This window comes from Mus musculus, chromosome 2 (assembly GCF_000001635.26).
Source record: "Mus musculus strain C57BL/6J chromosome 2, GRCm38.p6 C57BL/6J".
Taxonomy (NCBI): domain Eukaryota; kingdom Metazoa; phylum Chordata; class Mammalia; order Rodentia; family Muridae; genus Mus; species Mus musculus.
The window spans coordinates 40,841,454-40,864,466 of record NC_000068.7 but is presented as its reverse complement, the minus strand read 5'-3'; the positions used below and the strand labels follow the sequence as shown (position 1 = coordinate 40,864,466).

Here is a 23,013-nt window from a genome sequence, read left to right as displayed (position 1 = left end):
GTCCTCTATCAGATGTAAGGTTAGTGAAAAATGTTTTCTCATTCTGTAGGCTGCTGTTTTGTCCTATTGATAGTATCCTTAGCCTCGTAAAAGCTTTTCCATTTTATGAGGTCTCATTTATTAGTTTTCAGTCTTAATGCCTGAACTACTGGTATACTGTTCAATAATTTGTCTCCTGTGTAGTTCCCTAACTTCCATTATATTATATTTTGTGTGTTTGATTTTATGACATATATTTATTAAGCTGTCTGAGAAGTAGTCTGGAGAATGTCCCAGTGGTATTCTAACTTTAGAATTCTAATTTTCTGTAGTCATTTCAGATATATTCAGTGAATTTAATTTAGACTTTTTCTAGTTTTTAGTATCTACTGAATAATTAATATTAGTTACCAATTTTCATTTTTGTAATTATTCATAATTAGCATTGTCAATAGAATGGACTTACTGTCATTCCTTTGAGCATAGTGAAGTTTTTGAATGGAATCATTTATTATCACTTCATATTGCTTAGTTATGACATGTGATTTTTGTGGGGATAGGCCATCTATTGGAATAGTTCATCTAATTAGTTGCTATGAAGCAGTATGACCACAGCATCTCTTATAAAGGAAAACAGTTAACTTAGACTGACTTACAATTGCAGAGGTTTAGTCCATTATCATCATGGCAAGAAACATGCAGGCAAAGATGCTTCTGGAGAAGGAGCTGAGAATTCTACATCCTGATCCATAGGCAGGTACCTCACTAGACATAGCATGAGCATATGTGTGACCTCAAAACCTACCTCTTGCACAGTGACACACTTCTACCAACATGGCCACACCCATAATAGCACCACTCCATAAGGGTCAGTTATACAAACACATGAGTCTATGACGGGGGCATTTCTTTTTTCTTTTTCTTTTTTTTTTTTAAGATTTATTTATTTATTATATGTAAGTACACTGTAGCTGTCTTCAGACACTCCAGAAGAGGGAGTCAGATCTCCTTACGGATGGTTGTGAGCCACCATGTGGTTGCTGGGATTTGAACTCTGGACCTTCGGAAGAACAGTCGGGTGCTCTTACTCACTGAGCTATCTCACCAGCCCTTTCTTTCTTTTTTTTTTAAAGGATTTATTTATTTATTATATGTAAGTACAGTGTAGCTGTCTTCAGACACTCCAGAAAAGGATGTCAGACCTCATTACAGATGGTTGTGAGCCACCACGTGGTTGCTGGGATTTGAACTTAGGACCTTCGGAAGAGCAGTCAGTGCTCTTAACCACTGAGCCATCTCTCCAGCATGACGGGGAAATTTTTATTCAAACTGCCACACCATTATTTTCATAATGTGAAGACAAAGTAAAAAGAAGTTGCTTATGTTAATAGTAATAATGCATAAAAGTTGAAACTGTGGCATTTATATTGTTATTACTAGAACTTAGATGGTATAAAAAGAGAAATTGAAAGAAAACCACTCTCTCTTTCCATAATTTCCTGGATTGTTTCTGTTCACAATCCACTTTAATTCTCAGGGATCTTGGAAAGAAGTAAAGTATGAACATGAATTATTTAACCTTGGCTTGACTCTCATAGAGCACTATATGAATCAAAGACCTCACAACTACTATCAAATCCTGAAATTTCAGAGTAAAAGTGAAAGTGAAATCAGACTTTGTAATTATCATGTTTATTAATGCTGCTTTCCTAAAGCTAAGCCAAACAAACAAGTTTCTCTCTTCCTGGATGTCCAGACCTTAAACATAAGACTCATAAACCGAGATGTTCCAACCTTAGAGTTGAGTTTATGGAATCATTTACAACAAATATTCCTATGCAGATGATTTTTTTCTACTTTAAAAATGCGTTAGGAACATGGTTGCAAACAGTCCAAGACACTATCATATAGTTTGGGAAAATGAAAGCAGAAGAGAGCGACAGAGTGACTTATACTGGTCACTAATATCTTTTCGATGTAGGCAATAACAGCCCTACTCACCCACAGCAAGGTTCTTGAAGGAAATCCCAGAGAAGCCCAGCTTTCATCTGTGAACTGGACAATTCCAATGTCTCCCCCTAGTGCTTGTATATCATGTATTAGCTTTGGACTATTTTTCAGATAACCAAAGCTGCTCACTGAGATGCAGGTGTAGATATAGCTGCCATTGTGCGACCTGTCTTAGATGAAAAACAAACAGTTATGCTTCATTTGATGACTCAGTCATGGTGTTCTAATTTGTTTATTTTAACATAATTTCTCTTATTTGGTTTTCTTTGATTTAATTTTTAAATGCAAACAAATTTTAGTATATTACAATACATTGTTCTTATTCACATTCTTCCCCTACTCTTCTTTCCTTTTCTGTCTTTTTCCTATTGCTCCATTTCTGGCTCAGTAGCTCTTATATTTATAGTTATAATAAAAATAAATGAGGAGAGTTCCAGGGTCATGAAAATAAAGCTAGAATGGGGTTGCCCTTGAAAATGTGCTTTGCTATGAGAGAATCACATAGCCTAGACCACTATGATGATATCATGAAACAGAGTAATAGAAGAGGTAGTTACTATGTATAGTGTGATGGGGATCATGAAAGAAGGAACAGACTCACCAGTTTGGGAGATGAAATGAACTTTCTTACTTATCTAGGTGTTTAGGTATGTTCTTAGTGTTAAGAATAGTTAACACTAATAGGGCTTCCTACAAATTTTATGGTATTACTACAGTGAATAAATAAGTAACCTTCTCCATATCCTCCCCAGTAATTATTGTTACACTTCATTCAAATTATTATTTACTTTCTAATTTACATTTATTTTTAGGAAATATATTTTCACTATATTCTCCTGGCTGATCTTCCACATCGCCTTAGGGGTCTAACCTTATGCTCTGTCTTTTTCTCTAAAAACAAACAACCAAATAATAAACAAATAATAAAATGAAAATTTGAAGTAATCAAGCAACTAACTAACTAGCTAACTAACTAACTAACTAACTAACTAACTAACTAAATAGGAAAATCAAAATAACCAACCAACCAAGCCAGGATGCAAACATAAAACCCAACATGACAGAAATAATCAAATCAGATGAAAACTGGAGTCCACTCCATGTTGGCCAACTATTCTCAGGTGTGGGGCCTTTCCTGTAGCATTAATCAGCGAGTGATTAAATCCAGTGTCAAGCCATTGGAGAAAGCTCATATTTCCCTTTACCATCAGGTGTCAGTTGCAAATAGCTCCTTGGCTGGGGTGGGCTTTATGTCATCTCAGTGATGATTTTTTTTTTCTGATTTGCATCTGTGAATGTCTTGTGCTTTCTTAATGTTGTTTTCCCATATCAATTTCAATAGTTGTTCTTATATAGAGACGTTTGATCTTATTTCAATAGAGGGAGGACACAGGAAGAAGAGCAGAATTAATTTATTTCTATAACCTTCTCTCTTTACTTTTTTCACATTGTTGAATATTTATTTAAAAATTATAAATATTGAAAAATATGTTTCTTATTAGGGTATTATTCTCAAATGAATAATATATCTTTTAAACATGTGGTATGAAGAAAATAAAAACGTACTATGTTCTTAAAATATTTGTCACAAATGTTAGTGTGATATGCAATCATTTATATTCAAAGAGAGATGGTGATTTCTCTGGATGCTAAACATTAGAAAGAATCCTAATAGTTATTGAAAGTGTGCTCCTCTTACTTTTAGGGATTAAACAATGTTATTGCTCTAGACTTCGATTATAGAGAAGAATTCATATATTGGATTGATTCTAGCAGACCCAATGGAAGTCGCATAAACAGAATGTGTCTAAATGGAAGTGACATCAAGGTAACTATATATAGGAAGAATAACTGAATACTTCATTGGTATTATTGTATAAGACATAAAATCTTAATAGCAAATTATTGTTTGTAGAGCATATTAGCTTGAATTCATTTTTACACTTTCACTGTTTAAGTATTAAAATTTTAAAGTATAAATAAGATATTTTAGTTTTATGTTCTATTTTTACTATTTCTTGCTATTTGATAAGATTTGTAACTTTAACAAACAATGGATTGTTGATTGAAATTTTAGTACTCCTAAAATTTACTTAGTTGGAAATAGTTGAACGCACATGTGTACAATTATTAATGTTTTTATTACCTTATAATACATGCCACATTCTAGACGTGAGCTACTTAGTACCACGTTAAGGTTATGCTAACTTTTAGATAAAAATATTACTTCAGTGTGTATGCTGCAAGATGTATTATATAGAAGTTCTTAGGAATTTGAGAAACGGCTCAGGTACTAAGAGTGCTTGATGCTCTTGAAGAGGACCCAGTTTCTTTCTTTTATTTTATTGGCTATATCGTTTATTTACATTTCAAATGCTATTCCCCTTCCCAGTTAAACCTCCTACTCCTTCCCCAGCCCCTACTTCTATGAGGGTGTTCCACCCACCTACCCACCCACCCCTTGCCTCAGTGTTCTAACATTCCTCTATTCTGGTCACCAAGCCTCCACAGGACCACGGGGCTCCCCTCCCATAGATGCCAGATAAGGTAAATCCTCTGCTCCCTATGCATCTGGAGGCACAGGTTCCTCAATGTGGAAAAGGACCCAGTTTTAATTTCCAGCACCCACATAAGTTGACTCACAACTGTCTGTAACTCCTGTTCTGGGGTGAGAAAGCTCTATTCTGGCTTCTGTGGGTACCAAGCATGCAAATGGTTCCATAATAGACATCTGCACATGCTGACATTTGTACATGAAAACAAACAAACAAACAATAAATAAGTAATACTGTTTTTAAAGACTTATGAATCATAGGACTATAGGAGCGGTATACTTAGCAGGACAATTGGTGTAGTTAAAAGAATGAGGAGATTTTGTTCTCTGATAATTCTTGTAAGTCTGTATCAAATCTATGAAACTCAATCATGTATTTTCTTATAAGACATGTATTAATAATGTCCACTTTTATATTTTGAGGATACTTTTTTTAAAGGTACATCTGTATCACTGTCCAACTCTAATTCTGTTGTTACCTTAAACTAGTTCATTGATGTTCATTGAAGCAGCAAGGTCAATTTTGAAATTTGGGATTTGGATGAAAACTGAAGCAAATATGTCTTGCAGTCAAAACACTAAGGCAATATCATGGCAGCTTCAAGCCCTCCAGCTTCTCTATGTCATTACCATTGACTGCCTAGACAAATCATGATTCTAAGCTTCATACTTTTTGTCTATGACTGTATAAAGATCCTCTATGATTAAAATTATTTCCTTTCATATAGTTATAAAGTACTGAGATTTTAAATACTTGTCATATGTAGCATAATTACTTATACATCTTTTTAAAATGTATCTTTATACCTAAAGCCAAACACCTTAAGAATTGCACCAGTTGGAATCAGAAGCTAAACTCTCTTTTATTTCTACTTGGGTACGTTCAAACACAATGCACAGTCCTGATTCTTAATATAATGCTGTATAGGGCTAAAGGATTTGTGAGAGTGGGACGGATATTACTAAAGCCATGCCAAAATCTGATAAAAAATAATTATTGATAAGGGGTTGTATGTACATGTGATAGAATTTTTTCCCAGTGTTTGAGAGGATAAGCAGATAAAGTCTAATGAAATGAGGTCCCCAACTGTGCATATACTTAGGGTCTATTATTTGCATTAATTTCTACAAACATATATGTAACATCTAGAAGACTAAATACACACTGGGTAATTCTTTGAAATAAGTAATGTGTTGTGGTAAATTGTTCTCTTCTTTATCTAAATTTAATTTCTTCAGTTTAAATGGAATTCTGTATCTCAATTAAAATCAAGAAACAATTGCTTGATTCTTATTGAAGCTATTTATATTGTTAATTTTCTAAATTCTTATTTTGTTAGGTAGTGCATAACACTGCTGTCCCCAATGCACTTGCTGTTGATTGGATTGGCAAAAACCTTTATTGGTCTGACACAGAGAAAAGGATAATTGAAGTATCCAAACTCAATGGCTTATACCCTACTGTACTTGTTAGCAAAAGGCTGAAGTTTCCCAGGGACCTGTCTTTAGATCCACGAGCCGGGTTTGTAAAACTGTTAAAAATCCTAAATCTTTAGACTACTCTCATTGTGACAACTCTCTGTGTTATTACAATGTAAATTAAAGTAATATATGAATGTAAAGAACTTTTTTTACAATCAAGGTTAGTAAGTATGGTCATAGCAGTCAGAGTGATGAATTTAGAATCCATTTAAAATATCTGCTTTCTAAATATATAAAAAAGATTCCTTTCCAAAGAAGTCAATGAAATGAACACAACAAAGAGACTTAACTGATGTTGGTGCCTCAAACTGTACAAAAGGGAAGAAGAAGACCCTGAAAGTGTTCACTTGGTCAAAACTGTAAAGAATAAAAGCACTACTCTTATAGCAGGTACCTATATTTGGTGCTTATAGATAGCAAATGAGATTGCATCATCAAAAGGAAAAGCAGAGTACCATGGGAAAGATTAGTTGTGGAGCGTGAGAATGGCGAGCACATTGAAGATATTTTTGAGCAGCAGGTTACATCCATTAATGTGTCAAAGCTCTATGGTGAGGGCGAAATCTATACAGTATGACCATTTTTGTTTATTTCCAATTCCATTTTTTGATACATATAGAATGCATGCCTCTCAATTTTTATAGTATAATGTAGCATATTTGCATGCTCAAAATTACTTCTGTAGTTCAATGCAGATTAAAATAACAAATTTAGAGAAAACTGGTTGTGTTAAACGAGGACACCTTTTGAGAAGCCAGCAGAAGTTTAGTAGAAATTCCCTTTCCAAGGGATGTTTTGATAAATAACAGTAGTGATGCTTTAGCCACCTTTCAATTTTGCTTATTGCTAATACAGCCTATTTCTGTTTTATGTCTCTCATGTTTATAAGAGGGAAATGATTATGTCATAATATACAGGATAATTTAATTTTAAATGTTAATTTGGCTGAAGTATATGGACTCATATAAGATTGTACTGTATTGTTGTTTCCAAGGGATTGTACACATTTCAACATTACTCTATGTAATAATTTATTATATTTTTTCTTTACCATACCAATATAATGTTGAAAAGAATTTTAAACAAACCATTTATACATGAGTGTACCTATGAGTGGTTTAGTAGACATTGGTCAGGTATTCTGAATTTAGCATCCACTTATATTCATTCATAAGTTTGTAGATTATTTCACTGCTTTGCCATTTTGTCAGAAACTTTGTACTTGACTGTCTCATTTGTTGTACTCCATAGAAACTCAAACTTATTTGGCTTCTTTTTCTAAGCCATTGAAGATCCTTTACTTCTAATAAAAGAAACAGTACAGGTTTATAAATACAAAAAGGCTTCAGAATTTCTTGTTTAAGAAGCAAACACTGTTCATAGTCTAGTTGGTACAGCTGATTAGTCTCTGGGATTTATTTCTCCCAAGATACAGTTATCACCCTATAAACTGAATACAGTGTTCAGTTGTCACAGACATAATCCTCTCACTAAAATTGTCAACCAAAATAGTTAAGGAGATATTATTGTGGATATTATAAAGTACTACTTGGAGTTTTCAGTTTTGGATAATATTTGGATTATAATACCTGTATACTATTTTATAACAAAATAAGTAAATAAAACGGGATCATTTCATGAAACAAAGTCACCCATTTTAATACCTACAATTCAATACTGCCAAATTTAACACGGTTCTCCTGGTTCTCCAGAAAGAGATAATAGGTAATTGGATTTAGCAGTTGTAAGAAGAGCCTCAGACAGAGAATGACTTTCCTTTATAGAATGCTGTATGGCTCCAATTCAAAGATGCCACCTAAATTTATGAAGCTGTTCAATAAAAATATAATTAACAACTTTTCACATGACATCTCTACTGTGATATGCATAGGATTTAATCTGCTATTCTGACTAGCATCCTATTTTATGAAGAGATGTGAATTCTTTCCTGTTGTTGGTGAGAGATAAGTCAAGAATTGTCCATTTGATCACTAAGCTGTTTAATGCAATTAAACATCCAAACTTTGAAAAGGCATTTTGGGGATGTTTTCTAAATTTCCTTCAGATAAAATTGTGATTATTTTATGACTTTTCTTATACTATGTATAAGAATATTCTATCTCAAATTAGTTAAATGACTTTCTTAGAATCATTTAGTGTGTAAAATATTAAACTGGGGGCTGTAATTCAATATTCAGGCTATAGTCCCACATTTTTCAACTACATCATATTTGAGGTTTTAGTAATAAAATGACCATAATTTGAGAGTCTGTTTTCCAGTAAACACCCAAACAAAGGGGGGGGGAGCTGAAGGCACACAAGTCCTGCATACTCCCATCAGAACAGTTAAACTTTCTTTAATAAAAGGGGTATTTTAAGCATGAATTTGTAATATACTACCTGAATCATTGCAAGCATGCCTTGTTGTTTTAAATACAGGACCTCAAACACCCTTTCCAGAGCTTTTTCAGTGAAGTATAACTTTATCTCCATACTTTATGTCTAAAAGTACATTTTTGTTCAGCTATTTTCCAAATGATTTATTAACTAACTGCTGAAATAATAGCATGTATCATTCTGATGATTATGTGAAAAAGATACATCATATAGCCAGCATCAATACCCATTATTGTTGATAAATGTGATGACAATGCAAATTATTTTGTAATGATTATTCCATGGTTACATATTTTATCTTATGTCAGTCCTTCCCAAGACATGAGAAATATAGGAAGAGACATACAAAGTAGGAAAATGGATGGCCTGTAGACCTACTAGGATGAGAATTTTCATTATCTTGTGTTTATTGACTTGAATAATATTGTTTTCCAATGCCATCAGAAATATCTCATATGTAAAATATTTTCTAAATGTCTCTAAATGGACACCAAATACTAAACATTTAAGAACATAGAACTGCCTTTTATTGTAAATGCCTTATCTTACCATCTAGAAATCGAATATTTTTAAGTTAAAGATCATGGTGTCTGTTACACTCACTATGGTCCAGGGCAATAAACGGGAAATTAGAGATACACAAAAGTGTAGGTTCAGAGCTATAAAGACATGTACATACACCTCCACAAAAACAGATACATACTTGAGCTGGAAGTGACCTACATGTTTCAAAGAAATCACTGATGAAGAAAGAATGCTTGCTATGCATAAATGACATGCCAAGATAAAAATTCAATTTCTAGTTTTATGTAGAAAGCAAATATTTCATTAAACTTTGCAGTTACATTAAAAACTCTTCTCCTAGTAATTTCATAATTAGAAATAGTTGACTTCAGTATATTTCTATTTAGGCATAATCCACAAGAAAGGAGCATACATGATTATTTTTACAATTCAGATTTAGATGCACAGTTAGGAGAAAGAAGCTTCTCTAACTGTTATAGGAATTCGAAAAAAATAAGCCTTTGATACTTATAATTTAATTAATTTAAAACAACCATTTCTTTAAGAGTAGAGAATCTGTTGTTATAGTTACAACCAGATATTCTTTGGAATATTTATACATAACGAAATTACACAATAAATACTATCTGACACTAACGATTTTCTTATATGATCTTGAATAAAGATTGTTTTTTATTTGGCACAATTTAGAACTATAAGAGTTTTTACTGATGAATTTATTCCAATATTAATTACGACAAACAAACATTTTTTTACATCGGTAATTATACAGAAGTTCTATTGTAAAGGTAAAACACCAATTTTGCTTATAGAAAAGTTACTGACAAATTTAAAAAATACATGTATGTTAAATCTTTCTTATATATCTAAAGGAGAAGGCTCTTTGCCTTCAAAATGTAACAGAGATCCTGTGAGGATCATTTATACTCAGTGAAATGCTGCCTTCTTTCAATAGAGTAGAGATCTTCTTAATATTGTTTGATTTAGTGACTATTTCATTTTGGAAGTCAAATGATAAGTATAAAAGAAATCCAGGAACATAATACATTTATGCAGGAACAATCTGATATAACAAGTTAACCCACTAGGTTAATAGTAATAAAACAAATGCATATTTATTCACATACGCTATATATAAGGTGTTGCATAATAATATTATTAGATACTTTCTAGCAAAATATGTTATAAGTATTAATTCCTATACTTTTTTTATAATGGTATAAAAATTGAGGTTAGTATTGGTTTTCTCAAGACTTGAAAAATTTTAGGCTCTTAAAGATTAATTAAATCTAAGTTCACACAGTCATGGGAAGACTTGAAATTCGAATCAAAACAACCTGTTTCTAGGGTATACTACCTTAGATTCCACATACCACTTCTTTGAGAAGATGCTAGTCTACATCCTACTAGATGCTAGTCCTTATTCTCAATTATACTTCTATCATATAAGACTAGACATGTGATATATATGTGTGTGTGTGTGTGTGTGTGTGTGTGATATATAGATATATGAGACTCCATAATATAATAGAGACTCAATTTGCAACACACACTACTATAAAGGCCTGAAAGGACAGTATTCTACACCTCTTATACACTCACAATCTGCAATTAAGTCTTACTGTGTCCTAAAATCTGAAATAAATGGCTGCATTTCACAAGAAATTTGTAAGCTAATTATAAAGATAAGTTTCAGGTCCAAGTAAGGGTAAATTTCCCTAACAAATTTCACCAATTATCACGCAAACTTTTTACTGTAATTGTCAAATAATTCTGTCTTAATATCGTCATGTCCATGTGTATTGAATTCACCTGTGAGGCCATTTTAGGAAAACATACATTCTCATTTTGCCTCTTTTTCTCCAGTGCTTAAAGATATCTGCAACTAAGGATTGTTTGATTGTGAGGAAAGGGACCTTTCATCATCATGGATTGTTCGACTCTATCTGCAACAAGTCAAGAAATGATTTTTTGATTATTATTGCATTAATTCTATATAAACCTAAGGAAATAGATACTGTTGCCTGGTGGTGCATAGCAATAGCAGAGATCATTCATTGTTCTCTTAAGGCTTCACAAGAATATATCTCTTTGAATCTACCCTGAATATATGAACTAATATTAATCAAGAAATTAATTGGGGAGAGCAGACAGACCAATGTAAATTACATGTTTACAAGCATAATTTTAAGTAAGGAAACACAAGTAACGGCACATGTCATGAAGAACATACGAAAAGCACAGAAGCAGTAAACATTCAATCATAACATGGAAGTCAGTGGAACTAACTAGAAACGTATTTTAATATAATTTTTTTGAAAATGTAAAATATTATTTATGTATCCTTTTCGCTTTTCAGTATGTGGACTTGAATTTGAGCCTTGCACATGTTGGGCAAGCTGTTTTCCTGGCAACTTCAGCTCTTCATACTTTTAAAATTTAATCACATACCACATTTTAAAAATTCATATAGAATATTTTTACAAAATATTCTTGGCTATATGTCTTTTATATCTGATGAATTAAATGCTAAGTAGTCACATAGAAGAAAGAAAAGACATAGAAAAAGAGAATGGATTAATAAACTTCAAATGTGATTAGAAAAAGGCATAAAGGATCCATTAAAATCTATTTGATGAGATTTTCTGACACAAGTAAAATTAGTTTATATACAATAATGTGTTACTTATCTCTTTTTGTACTTCACAGCATGCAGTATTACTGATTAACCCAGCCTCATTAGCTTTACTCTCAACAGTATCAATATAAATTTTATTTTTGTTCTACCCTCCTATTCTGCCCTAGAACCTCTGATATTGTAGTTGAAATCTGCTATGAGATAGACAGTGTTGTGATAACAGACATTCTCTTCACGCATCATTAGATATATAATACCTGACAGACACATGTGGCTCTTGTAGGCTTGAGATGTAGCAATTTTAAATTTTCTGATTTTTATCATGTAAATACCAACAATTATACCTATATAGTTTTTTGTTAATGAAAATTTTTGTCCATTCAAAGCTATGAAATGACTCTTATAATTCAAATGTGTAAGAAGTCAAAATTGACAGCAGTTAGGTAGTAGAATGTTGGGGTAATAGATAGATGGATGAAACAAGAATTGGTTGTTTTTCTGTTTTCTAACAGTATAGATACCTTTCACAATTTTACATTCATTACTTGTATGCATCTGAGAGTTCATAGATATAACAAATAATCCATGGTTGTGTATATTAACAAGAACATATATTTAATGTTAAATGAATATCCCAAGCAGTATAAATGGTTCATGTGAAAAACAAAAATTAAGGAAATTTGCACTGAAACCAGTCATGAAAGCCACATTTCAGAGATACACTAATAATTAATTTGGAAACAGTGCCACAAAAGGCAAATATTTTGTAATGTTTTACTGCATCTGAGAGTTCATAGATATAACAAATAATCCATGGTTGTGTATATTAACAAGAACATATATTTAATGTTAAATGAATATCCCAAGCAGTATAAATGGTTCATGTGAAAAACAAAAATTAAGGAAATTTGCACTGAAACCAGTCATGAAAGCCACATTTCAGAGATACACTAATAATTAATTTGGAAACAGTGCCACAAAAGGCAAATATTTTGTAATGTTTTACTCCAGTAGAACAGTCAATGAAATGGCTATTGATTTTGTTTCCTAGGAATTTGTACTGGATTGATTGCTGTGAGTATCCTCACATTGGCCGTGTCGGAATGGATGGAACAAATCAGAGTGTTGTCATAGAAACCAAGATTTCTAGACCTATGGCACTAACAATAGATTATGTCAACCATAGACTCTATTGGGCTGATGAAAATCACATTGAATTTAGCAACATGGATGGATCTCATAGACACAAAGGTTGGTCTAACAGTATAAATAAATCAGGATTTTCAAGTGCAGAAAACACTAATTTAAATATTTTTTATCAAACATATTTCTTAATTTAAGGTTAATGTATATTTTGAAAGTGTTAGCTTGCTTTAATTACACTTTGCTAAATAAACAAATGGGCAATGGATTTCTAAATTAATATTTATATATTTCTAACTGAATTGCCATAGAAAGATAACTTGATTAGAAATGTGAGTTTTGTTTTTTTTTTTTAATTTCAGTCATGTCAATTTTAGTTTACTTTAAAGGTTGAAAATAAGTACTTTTTTGTCAGGAGTAAAGTAAGACTTCAAGGTCAAGTTAGCACATAATTAAGTGTACAGTTATACACTATAGCAACAAATATATATATATATACATATAAATATATATATATATATATAAATATAATATATATATATATATCAAACAAAGTTAAAAATATTGTTGTTTTTCCTTTCTATAATGCATTAGTTTCAAATTTATATGAAATAGGTAAAGAAATTTTATATAAGGGTAAATCATGAGCAGGAAAATGAACATTAAAATAAAACTAGAGGAAGATGAAAGAATTAAAACGTAGACATTTGATAGGTCAAGCCTCCAAAAAGGAGAGAAATGTGGACAAGCATGATGCAGAGTGAGAAAACTACAAATGACTGAGGTGAATTCTCAAAATGTTAGACGTGCACGTAAACATTTTTCCATTGGGTAAATAAACTGAAGTTTTCTTGAATTAACATCACTTTGGTTATTTAATGTTTTGATTTCTAAACATCTCCTCAAATCCAAGTGATGCAGAGGAGCCAGTCCCTTGGTGCGATCTAATATAGTGCGATTTTTCTCTGACCTTTAAGCTTAGGACAGATTCCCAGAACAAAGAAAGACAGATAAAGGAAAACAGGGAAGACACTTTTACCTGTCAGGTGAGACACTGACGATGTATGCTAACACAAAGGCCCCAGAAGTCTGCAGCCATACAAATCAAAAGAAAAGACAAAAATGTCCCAAAGCCTTAGCACCACAAATCTTGCCTAATGCCTTCTATGCTGATGCTTAAACAATTTCAGCTTCCTAACTGCTGAGAAGAAGCTGTTGAATTCGCTCCTTTGACAGAACAGTGTGATTAGGTGTGTTGAAGTATATACAGTTAAATGCTGACAGTCCAGTCGAACATTAAGAAACCCTACCAGGATGCAATTAGAGCAGGCAATCAGTTAATATAGAATTTGAAATGTTGATCATAACAAAACAAATCACAATTATACTTAGCTTTTCAAAGTTCTCTCTATCAAAAATATCTAAAAATGAATGTTCTTGTAGTCATAGCTTGACAAGATTCAAAGTTTTATCTGTGCCTATGAATGCTGGGCCTATATTTTTTCATTTATTATTGGTTGTTTTATTTATTTACATTTCAAATGCTATTCCTCATCCCAGTTTCCCCTCCACAAACCCCCTATCATCTCCACCTTCCCTGCCTCTATGAGAGTGCTCCCTACCCTACATTTTAAATCCACAATATATACTATACTTCTGTGAATATACTGACCTGTGCTAAAATTTTCGGTATAGAAAACCACACAGGCTCTGCCAGAGCCTGACAAATACAGAGGCAGATACTCACAGCCAACCATGGGACTGAGCACGGGGTCCCCAATGGAAAAGTTAGGGAAAGGACTGAAGGAGCTGAAGGAATTTGTTACCCCATAGGACGAACAACAATATCAAACAACCAGACTTCCCAGGGCTCCCAGGGGCTAAACCACCAACCAAAGAGTACACATGAAGGGACCCATGGCTCCAGCTGTATATGTAGCAGAGAATGACCTTGTCGGGCATCAATGGGAAGAGAGTCCCTTGGTCCTGTGAAGGTTCGATGCCCCAGTGTAGGGGAATGCCAGGACAGGGAGGCAGGAGTGGGTGGCTGGGAGGGGGAAGCACCCTAATAGAAGTAGGGGAGGGGTGGGTGCGATAAGGGGTTTCCAGGGGGGAAACTAGGAAAGGGAATAACATTTAAAATGTAAATAAAATATCCAATCAAAAAAAAGGACAAGAAAACCACACAGAAATATTTATTTTGCTGGTATATACTGAAAATATATTATAGTATAAAATTTTCGCTTTCTCCTAGTCTGAACTGTGGACATTTGAATATTAAATATTTATAGGTAAAATACTAGATGCATTAGAAAATATTGACTGCATTCTCCATAGATAGGTAGATAGTTTGATAGATATAGATATAGATATAGATATAGATATGGATATAGATATAGATATACATATACATATGCATATACATATGCATATACATATAGATAGACATATTGATATACATATAGATATATGTGTAGATATACATATAGATATACATATAGATATGTTTTTGACTAATCCTCTGACAGATTTAATATGAAATAAAATGCATTGTGTCTTGCACTCATGAGACTGGTGGTGACTGGGTGAAGATACAGTACAGCAGAGTTATATGGCATAAAAATATTTTAAAATAAACTATTTGACTGAAACATTAGTTTATCGTGGTGTTACTACATTTAAAAATGATTCCAAAAATAGCTAGAAACTCAAATAGGGAGAATACTGAAGAAAAAATTGTTGCTGAATCAATATTTCTGCTAAGGGTCTTTCAGAAAGACTACTGAGGCATTTATCGAGTAACTGACTGCCAGTGTCGTGGTACAGGATAATAATTATCCGGTACATCTTAATGAGGGGCTGACTTCAGTGAGCCTGAGTTATGCTGACTTACAGTCCGGGGGAGGAAGGATTCGTGTGCTGCATTGGTAAAGGTGACTTTGGTTGCTCTAGGCACTGGACAGGTGTGCATATTTGAGGCATTGAATGATACGTCTTTATGATTTTGAGGGACATTTCTCTCTAACCATCTTCCCTCTGACACTGACAATCATTATCACTCTCAGTTATTAATGTTGTTAAGATAGAAGCTAACCTCATCGGGAGAGGCATGTTTATCTAAAAAAGAAATGGGTGAGACGGGCAACCGATGTTTCGCAACCGCATTCTCTCATACACCAACTTTTAAAAATGAGGGATCTTAGTCTTTACATTAAGCTTTAAGCTTTAAAACATGTCTGTTCCTTAGAGGTTCACTCAGTTTTAACCATAAAATAATTTGGGAAGTGAAGCACACTTTATTTTATATGCCAGTTTATGTTTGAGATAGAGTTTCAAGTTGACTTTGGACTCAGATTTGCTAGGTAGCTGAGGGTGGCATTAAACTTTAAATGTTAATGTGTCTATCTACAGATTACAGACAGGGGGCAACAGTCAGGGTTTGTATGGTCCTGAGGCCTTGAGCCCAGGAGCTTCATGCATACTAAGCCACCCCCCCCCCATCAATTGCAATGCATTCCCCACAAAACATATATTTTTGGTTCAAAATCTCCTGTATCTCTATTTATTTATTTATTTGCTTTGAACATGATACAAAATAGTACAGAACACATCTAGGGCACACACATGCCCAGATGTGTCCACCTGACTTTCTTCTTCCTATTTACATTTATTAACAAACCCAACATTCCTTGGATCTTGATAGTTCATAAGAGTTTACAATATACTAATCAAAATGTTGGTCTAGACATGTTAAAATTTAATCATTTGCTCATCTCTGTGATCTACACTCACAGATACACACACACACACACACACACACACTTATATTCTGCTAAGTATATATAATACAGTGTGTTTATAATGATGCTATTGTATTAAAGGAAGAATATTAATAAAAATGCTAAAATAAACTTGGATTATTTTATAAATTTCTTTTAAATTACATATTCACTGATTCATATACAGCTTGTTTCAGATTCCTTCTAAGTCATCCATTCACTCATTCCACAGTCAGTCACTAACCCTTTGTAAGATGCATTATTCTAAACTGCAGTTACAAAGATGAAGAAGTCCCTGTCTTCAAGTCAAAGTTCAATGGGAAAAACTACATTGTAGATAAAGGTCTGATTGTAGAACTGGAAACAGGTTTAGTGAAAGCTTTGCAGACAACTCTTGGTTCTGAGAGTCTTTAGCAGTCTTTCCAAGTGAGGAAATGGAAGCTTTCTTTGTACAGAGGGACTGACATGTGCAGAGTATAACGGCAACTTGAAACAGTGTGGCTGTTATGTGATTTGTCCCTGGCTGAACAAGATAGAAAAAGTAGATGATGATTCAGACGAACAAAAACAAATTGATGTTGTATTTTGGCAAGCCTTATATACTTTGTAATTTGGTAGCCATCCTTTAGGTCATAGGGAGCCATTGGTGGTGTTTAGTTTATAGAATGCTGTTATTAGTTTTGACAGCAGCATGGAAAATGAATGACCCTGGAAGGGCAACCAATTTAAACACTGTTAAAGTACTTCAGGAGAGAATGCTTGAAGTGATTGTAGCCAGGCGATTAGGGATATAGTGTCATATTCAATACTAACTCATCAGATAAATAAGATACATTAGCAAACTTAGCATAGAAAGATTAGGGATATACGTAGTAGGTACATGTTTTATATCAGGATATAAAGTGACAGGAGAAAGTAACCCCTCTGTGTTCTGTGTTTTCTATATTCACTTTACACCCTGCTTACTGATCCCCCTCCTGGTCATCTATTCCCATAATCCTTCCCCCATACTTCTCCCCTTCTCCTCTGAGAGGGTAACCCCTGAATATCCCACAACCTGGCACATATTACGTATTATATTGTATTTGATAACTTTAAATATATATTTTTAAATTTGGCTTTGAGTGATCATGTTCTAAACCAAGCACCCATGCACATTATCCATCTCATAGATACTATTTAAGTCTTACCATGTTCAAGACTGTAGATGCTTCTATATTCACCCCATCAAGTTTTATGAAATCCGTTTAACATCGATGAAGTTTGCTCAGAGATTAAATAATTAGCAAAACGTCAAATAGATCATAAGCAAGAGACTCAGTTGTAACAGCAATCTGCCAAGTTTCAAAGTTTAAGTGTTTTCTCTCTTCTACAGATTGCATATTTTAAAAATGATAAAAAGTGATGCCTGCTTGTAATACCCTATATCATTAAGGTCTACAGTGTACATATGTGCACATGTAGATATAAGTGTGTCTACTTGAGTTCTTTAGAGTCCATTTAAATGGTATGTTTTAGCATATTCAATAAATGAACAAACAAAATAAACCTGTAATACAAACAGCATAACTACACTCAAGTTTATACCTCATCAAATCTTGGGGTATTTTTTTGTTTTTTGTTTTTGCTTCTTTAGTGGAGAGAAAATAAGACAATATAACTTAAAATAGAAACTACTGCCTTAGTTCACTGTTTCTCAGTCTGTGGGTCACAACCCCTTTCAAGAAACTGTTTCTGAAAAACTTCTTCACAGAAATCACATATCAGATATTCATATTTGATATGTATGTTATAATTCATAAATAAAAGTAGCAAAATTAAAGATATGAAGTAGCAATAAAGTAAGTGTTTGGTTGAGGGTTACCACAACATGAGGATCTGTAATAAAGGGTTGCAGCATTAGGAATGATTAAAAACAACTGCCTTAGTTTATCTCAGCTTCGAGAACAAATTCTTCTTTATGTAGCATTTTATAAACAATACTAACCTGTTACTTACTCCAGGTCTATAAGCTGGGAAACTCACGATCCAGATGTTGGCATATTTGACACTTCCAGAATGCCCTGCTTCATAGAAGGACCTGTATGTACTTCCCATAGTAAAAAGAATGAAAGAAACATTCCAAGGGTCCTTTTATAGGAACACTAATCCCATTCAGTAGCAGAGTGTCAATAGATAGATAGATAGATAGATAGATAGATAGATAGATAGATAGATAGATAGATAGATAGATAGATGGATGGATGGATGATAGGTAGATAGATAAAACCAACTTATTTCCAAAGCCTACTATGTAATATTTTTACATACTTTGATATTTCCAAACTATCTCCTGAGTCCGCAAAAACTTGTAAATCTTGCTTGGAAATTCCTTTCACAGGATTTGAGGGTTTTTGTCTTTTGTCAGATGCTTGTTAGTAAAATAAGATGACTAAAGTATCCAGAAAGGAACCTCAGCAATGACAAGGCATAAGCAAACATCCTGATTCCATAATAAAAGCCAAATTTAGTACCAGAAAGTACCATTGAGAACCAAAGTTCATTCTAACTTATCAAAGGACATAAATTCAGATTTTGATCCCATTTTTCATTAACTGCTTCCTTGAACTCATGATATATTAGAAAGATGGTGTCTTGCCAAAGCAAATGCTGAAAAGAAAAGGCATTTTTGATCATGAGATTTTATTTATTTATTATAGTAGCTTTTCCTCGACTTTTGAGCTGGTTGCTAAGTGCACGTGCAGATAAGATGGATATGCATTTGTTGGAAGTTTTACTAATTGACCTATTTCTGTGAAGATCAAGTGTTGGATAGAATTCCAAACTGTATCTCATCAGTGAATTGTCTTTTATGTAGTGGATAAACTAAAGAATTCTATGCAATTATGTCAACTCTCCCTGTTCCTTTAGAGGATAATGTTGTATCCTGGTCCTGAAGGTGTTCATTATACAAATGTCAGTATTCAACCTTGAGGTTTAGTCACAATATATCCTATGGTTGTTTCATCTCTCTGAGAGTCTAATTTATGTTTTAAAGGGACTGTTCTATGTGGCTTTTAAAATACTCAAATGGTATCCCATAAATACCGATATCATGATAGCATGCTACTGGGGAAGTAGCATAGTATATATTTTAAAAATACGGAAATTTTAGAACTACTTTTATTTGAGTTTTTGGTCACTTAAAACATCATACTCTCAGATATGTACAGAAATGTAAACTAGGGATGAGGAGGTGTGACTCAGACGTTCTGTTGCCACAGGCTGGTAGGCTCTGGTCCACAGCCTAAGATTTTAGTATGTTTCTTTTTTGAAATTTAGCCAAGGTTAAATCAGAGGTATTTGTTTTTAATTAATTAATTAATTTATATTCTGTATATCTAGTAGATATGTGTGCATTCATGAGTGAATAATGACAATGTGTGTGTGTGTGTGTTTCTCAGTGTGTCTAGGCAATACTTCAATATTAGATGCCATCTGCTATTGTTTTTGCTTTAATTTTTTGGACACATGGGTCTATTTCAGAGCATAGAACTTGCTGGTTCTGCTATTGAGCATGGCCAGTGTACTACTGGGACCCTGCTAGCTTCTCACTCTATTTATGGGCTTCTAAACTCAGAATGAAACTTGGTTTTGCCTGCTGGTGGAGACCAAAACGAGAGCCTTATTCTTGTGAAGCAAACATCATTAATGACTGAACCACCCCCTGTAGCCTGGAGAGGGGCTCTTTGCTTGTACTTGGTTTTGATTTTTGTTTTTTATTATTGGTATTGTGATTGCTTTAAATCAATTATCTCCTTACTTCAGCCTTCCCCTGGGACAAACAAGAACACATTCAGAAATGCTTGTGTATTACATTTCTGTTCTGTTTTTATTTCACAAGCATGTTCACAATTTTGCTACTGGAGCTCTAAATCAGATACCTGATTATGGGAATTCTGGCAGATGGATGTGACCATTAACCCAAGAAATCAAATGTAAAGAGCAAAGATGAAGGGCAGCAAGTGAATTTATTATTCATTTTGCTATGATTTATCAGCACTGCCTTCTATGAAATTGACATCGACTCTGAGCGCCCTTAGAGAAATGGGCAAAAGTGTGCATATTTAATCAGTATTGGCCAAACTGCGTTCTATAGATTTTTTTTTTTCAGTTCTGGTCCCACACAATCTTATTGGTGTCAGGGGATTTCCCCTGTAAAGAGGTGTGCAGGCAATTCTCAACTTTTTGCTGAGAAGATTTCAGTACTTGAACCATCAGTGGACAACCTCCATTTGCATCTCATGGTATATCTATTAGAATTATGATCCTAGATTGGGAAAACCTAGGTCACATAATATGTTTGTTCCTGCTTACAAGTTGGGATCAGTCTCATCATGGAATGGTCAGGTTCATGATGTGGAATATAAAAGGCTGTAACTGGAGATTTCCATTTGGCAATCATGGGACTAGAAATGGACTCCATTGAGGCTGGTATTTTTCAATTGGCTGAAAAGTCGTTGGTTCCTCTTCCTATCTACACGCTTGAAAGGGAAAGCTCACCAGCTTTTGCTGACAAGCATTTAAATAATCTACATGCTGACATACAGTAGTATTGAACTGGTCTCAAAAAAGATAAATAAGCTGGGTGGGGATGACAACATGCCTTTAATCTCAGCACTGGGAAGCAGAGACAGGAAGATCTCCGTGAGTCTGAGACCAACCTATTCTATAGGGAGAACTCCAGTACAGTCAGGACTACATAGAGAAAACCTGTCTGGAAAAACCAAAAATTCATACATATGTACATACATATATACATACATACATACATATAAACAAACAATAAAAGAAAGTTGAAGCAGCCAATCTTCATGAAGCTTATCCCGTTTTCAGCTATGTATTGGGCATTTCAGGCCCAAGCAGAGAATTTTTACTGTTAGTCAAAGCAGCCTCAAAATATGTATTACAATTGCAGGAAAGTAAAGGATTCTGTGTGGTATTGCCTATAGTGTGTCTTTTTGGAGGTTATAATTCTATCTCACATTTTATATTCATCCATTAATTTATTTATTCACTTTACACTCCAATCACTGCCCTCCCTGCCTCTGGTTTCTCTCTCACACAATCCTTCCTCCTATCCCCACCTCTTCTCTGCTGGGAGGATGGAGAACCGCCAGGGTTTCTCCCCAACCTGTTACAACAGGTCTCTAAAAGGCTAAGTGCATTCTCTTCCAGAGGATAGAGAAGGCAGCCCAGTTAGGGTAACAGGATCCACAGACAGGCCACAGCTTTAGTTATAGCATTTGTCTCATTTATTGGAGCACCCACAAGAAGACCAAGATGTACCTTAGCTGCATACATGCAGGAAGCCTAGGTCCAGTACAAATATGGTCTTTGACTATTGGTTCAGTCTCTGAGAGCTCCAAAGTGTCCAGATTAGTTGATTCTGTTGATCTTTCTGTGGAGTTGCTATCCTCTTAGAAGCATTCAAACCCTTCCCTAACTCTTCTATACACAGCCCTGAGTTCTGTCCAATATTTGGTTATAGGCTTCTGCAGCTGTTGAATGAAACCTTGCAGGGGACAGTTATGCTAAACTCTTGTCTGTAAGTATAACAGAGCATCATCAATATTTCAGGGATTGGTGCTTGCCTTTGGGATGAGTCTCAAGTTGGACCAGGTATTAGTTGACCATTTCCTCCTCAGTCAGTGGTCCATCTTTGTCCCTGCATTTCTTGCAGACAGGACAAATTTTTGGTCAAAAGTTTTATGGATGGGTCCTTATCCATCCCTTGATGCACCTGTCTGGCTACAGGAGATGATCACTTCAGGTTCCATGTCCCCACTGCTAGAAGTGTAAGCTAAAGTTACCCTCATAGAGTCCCGAGATCCTTCTCCATCTCAGGTCTGTGGCACATCCTAGAGATACTCCACCACACCTGCCAGCTACCAATTTCCATTCATTCTCCTGCCCCTCTGGTACTCTCCTGTCTCTCTGAGCAACACTTGATCCTGAATCTCACATTCCCTTTCCCATCCCCCTTTCCATCTAGTTCCTCTGGTGGAGATGGGCTCCATCTATTTGTCTCCTATGACTATTTTACTCCCCATTTTAAGTGAGAGTCAAGCAACCTCATTTGGGCCTTCCTTCTTGTTTAGATACTTTGGATTTGAGGAATGTAGCATGGATATCCTGTAATTTTCTGCTAATATCTATTTACAAGTGAGTGCATATTATGCATTTCTCTTTGGGTCTGGATAACCTCACTCAGGATGATATTCCCAAGTTCCATCCATTTGACTGTAAAATTCATGAAGTCCTTGTTTTTAATACCTGAGTAGTATTCCATTGTGTGAATGGACCACATAATATGTATCCATTTTTTGATTGAGAGCCATCTGGTTTGTTCCCACCTTCTGGCTATTACAAATAAAACTGTTGTGAATAGGTGTCTTTGTGAAATGGCATCAGTGGGTATATTTTCAGGAGAGGTATACCTGGGTCTTCAGATAGAACTATTCTCA

At 34.3% G+C, this 23,013-nt stretch overlaps 1 protein-coding gene across 8 annotated transcripts in view; it reads left to right on the top strand.

The window, feature by feature from the left end:
- Positions 1-23,013, top strand: part of Lrp1b (low density lipoprotein-related protein 1B) — a 2,058,309-nt gene that overhangs the window by 1,789,132 nt on the left and 246,164 nt on the right. For all 8 annotated transcript variants that reach the window (XR_374143.4, XM_006498463.4, XM_006498461.4 and 5 more), the window contains 3 exons: positions 3,695-3,817; positions 5,884-6,065; positions 12,637-12,836. Coding sequence is in view for 7 of the 8 variants with exons in the window: in XM_006498463.4 (XP_006498526.1) it covers positions 3,695-3,817; positions 5,884-6,065; positions 12,637-12,836 (505 nt within the window). In the remaining variant the exon portion in view is untranslated. The remainder of the gene's footprint in view (positions 1-3,694; positions 3,818-5,883; positions 6,066-12,636; positions 12,837-23,013) is intronic.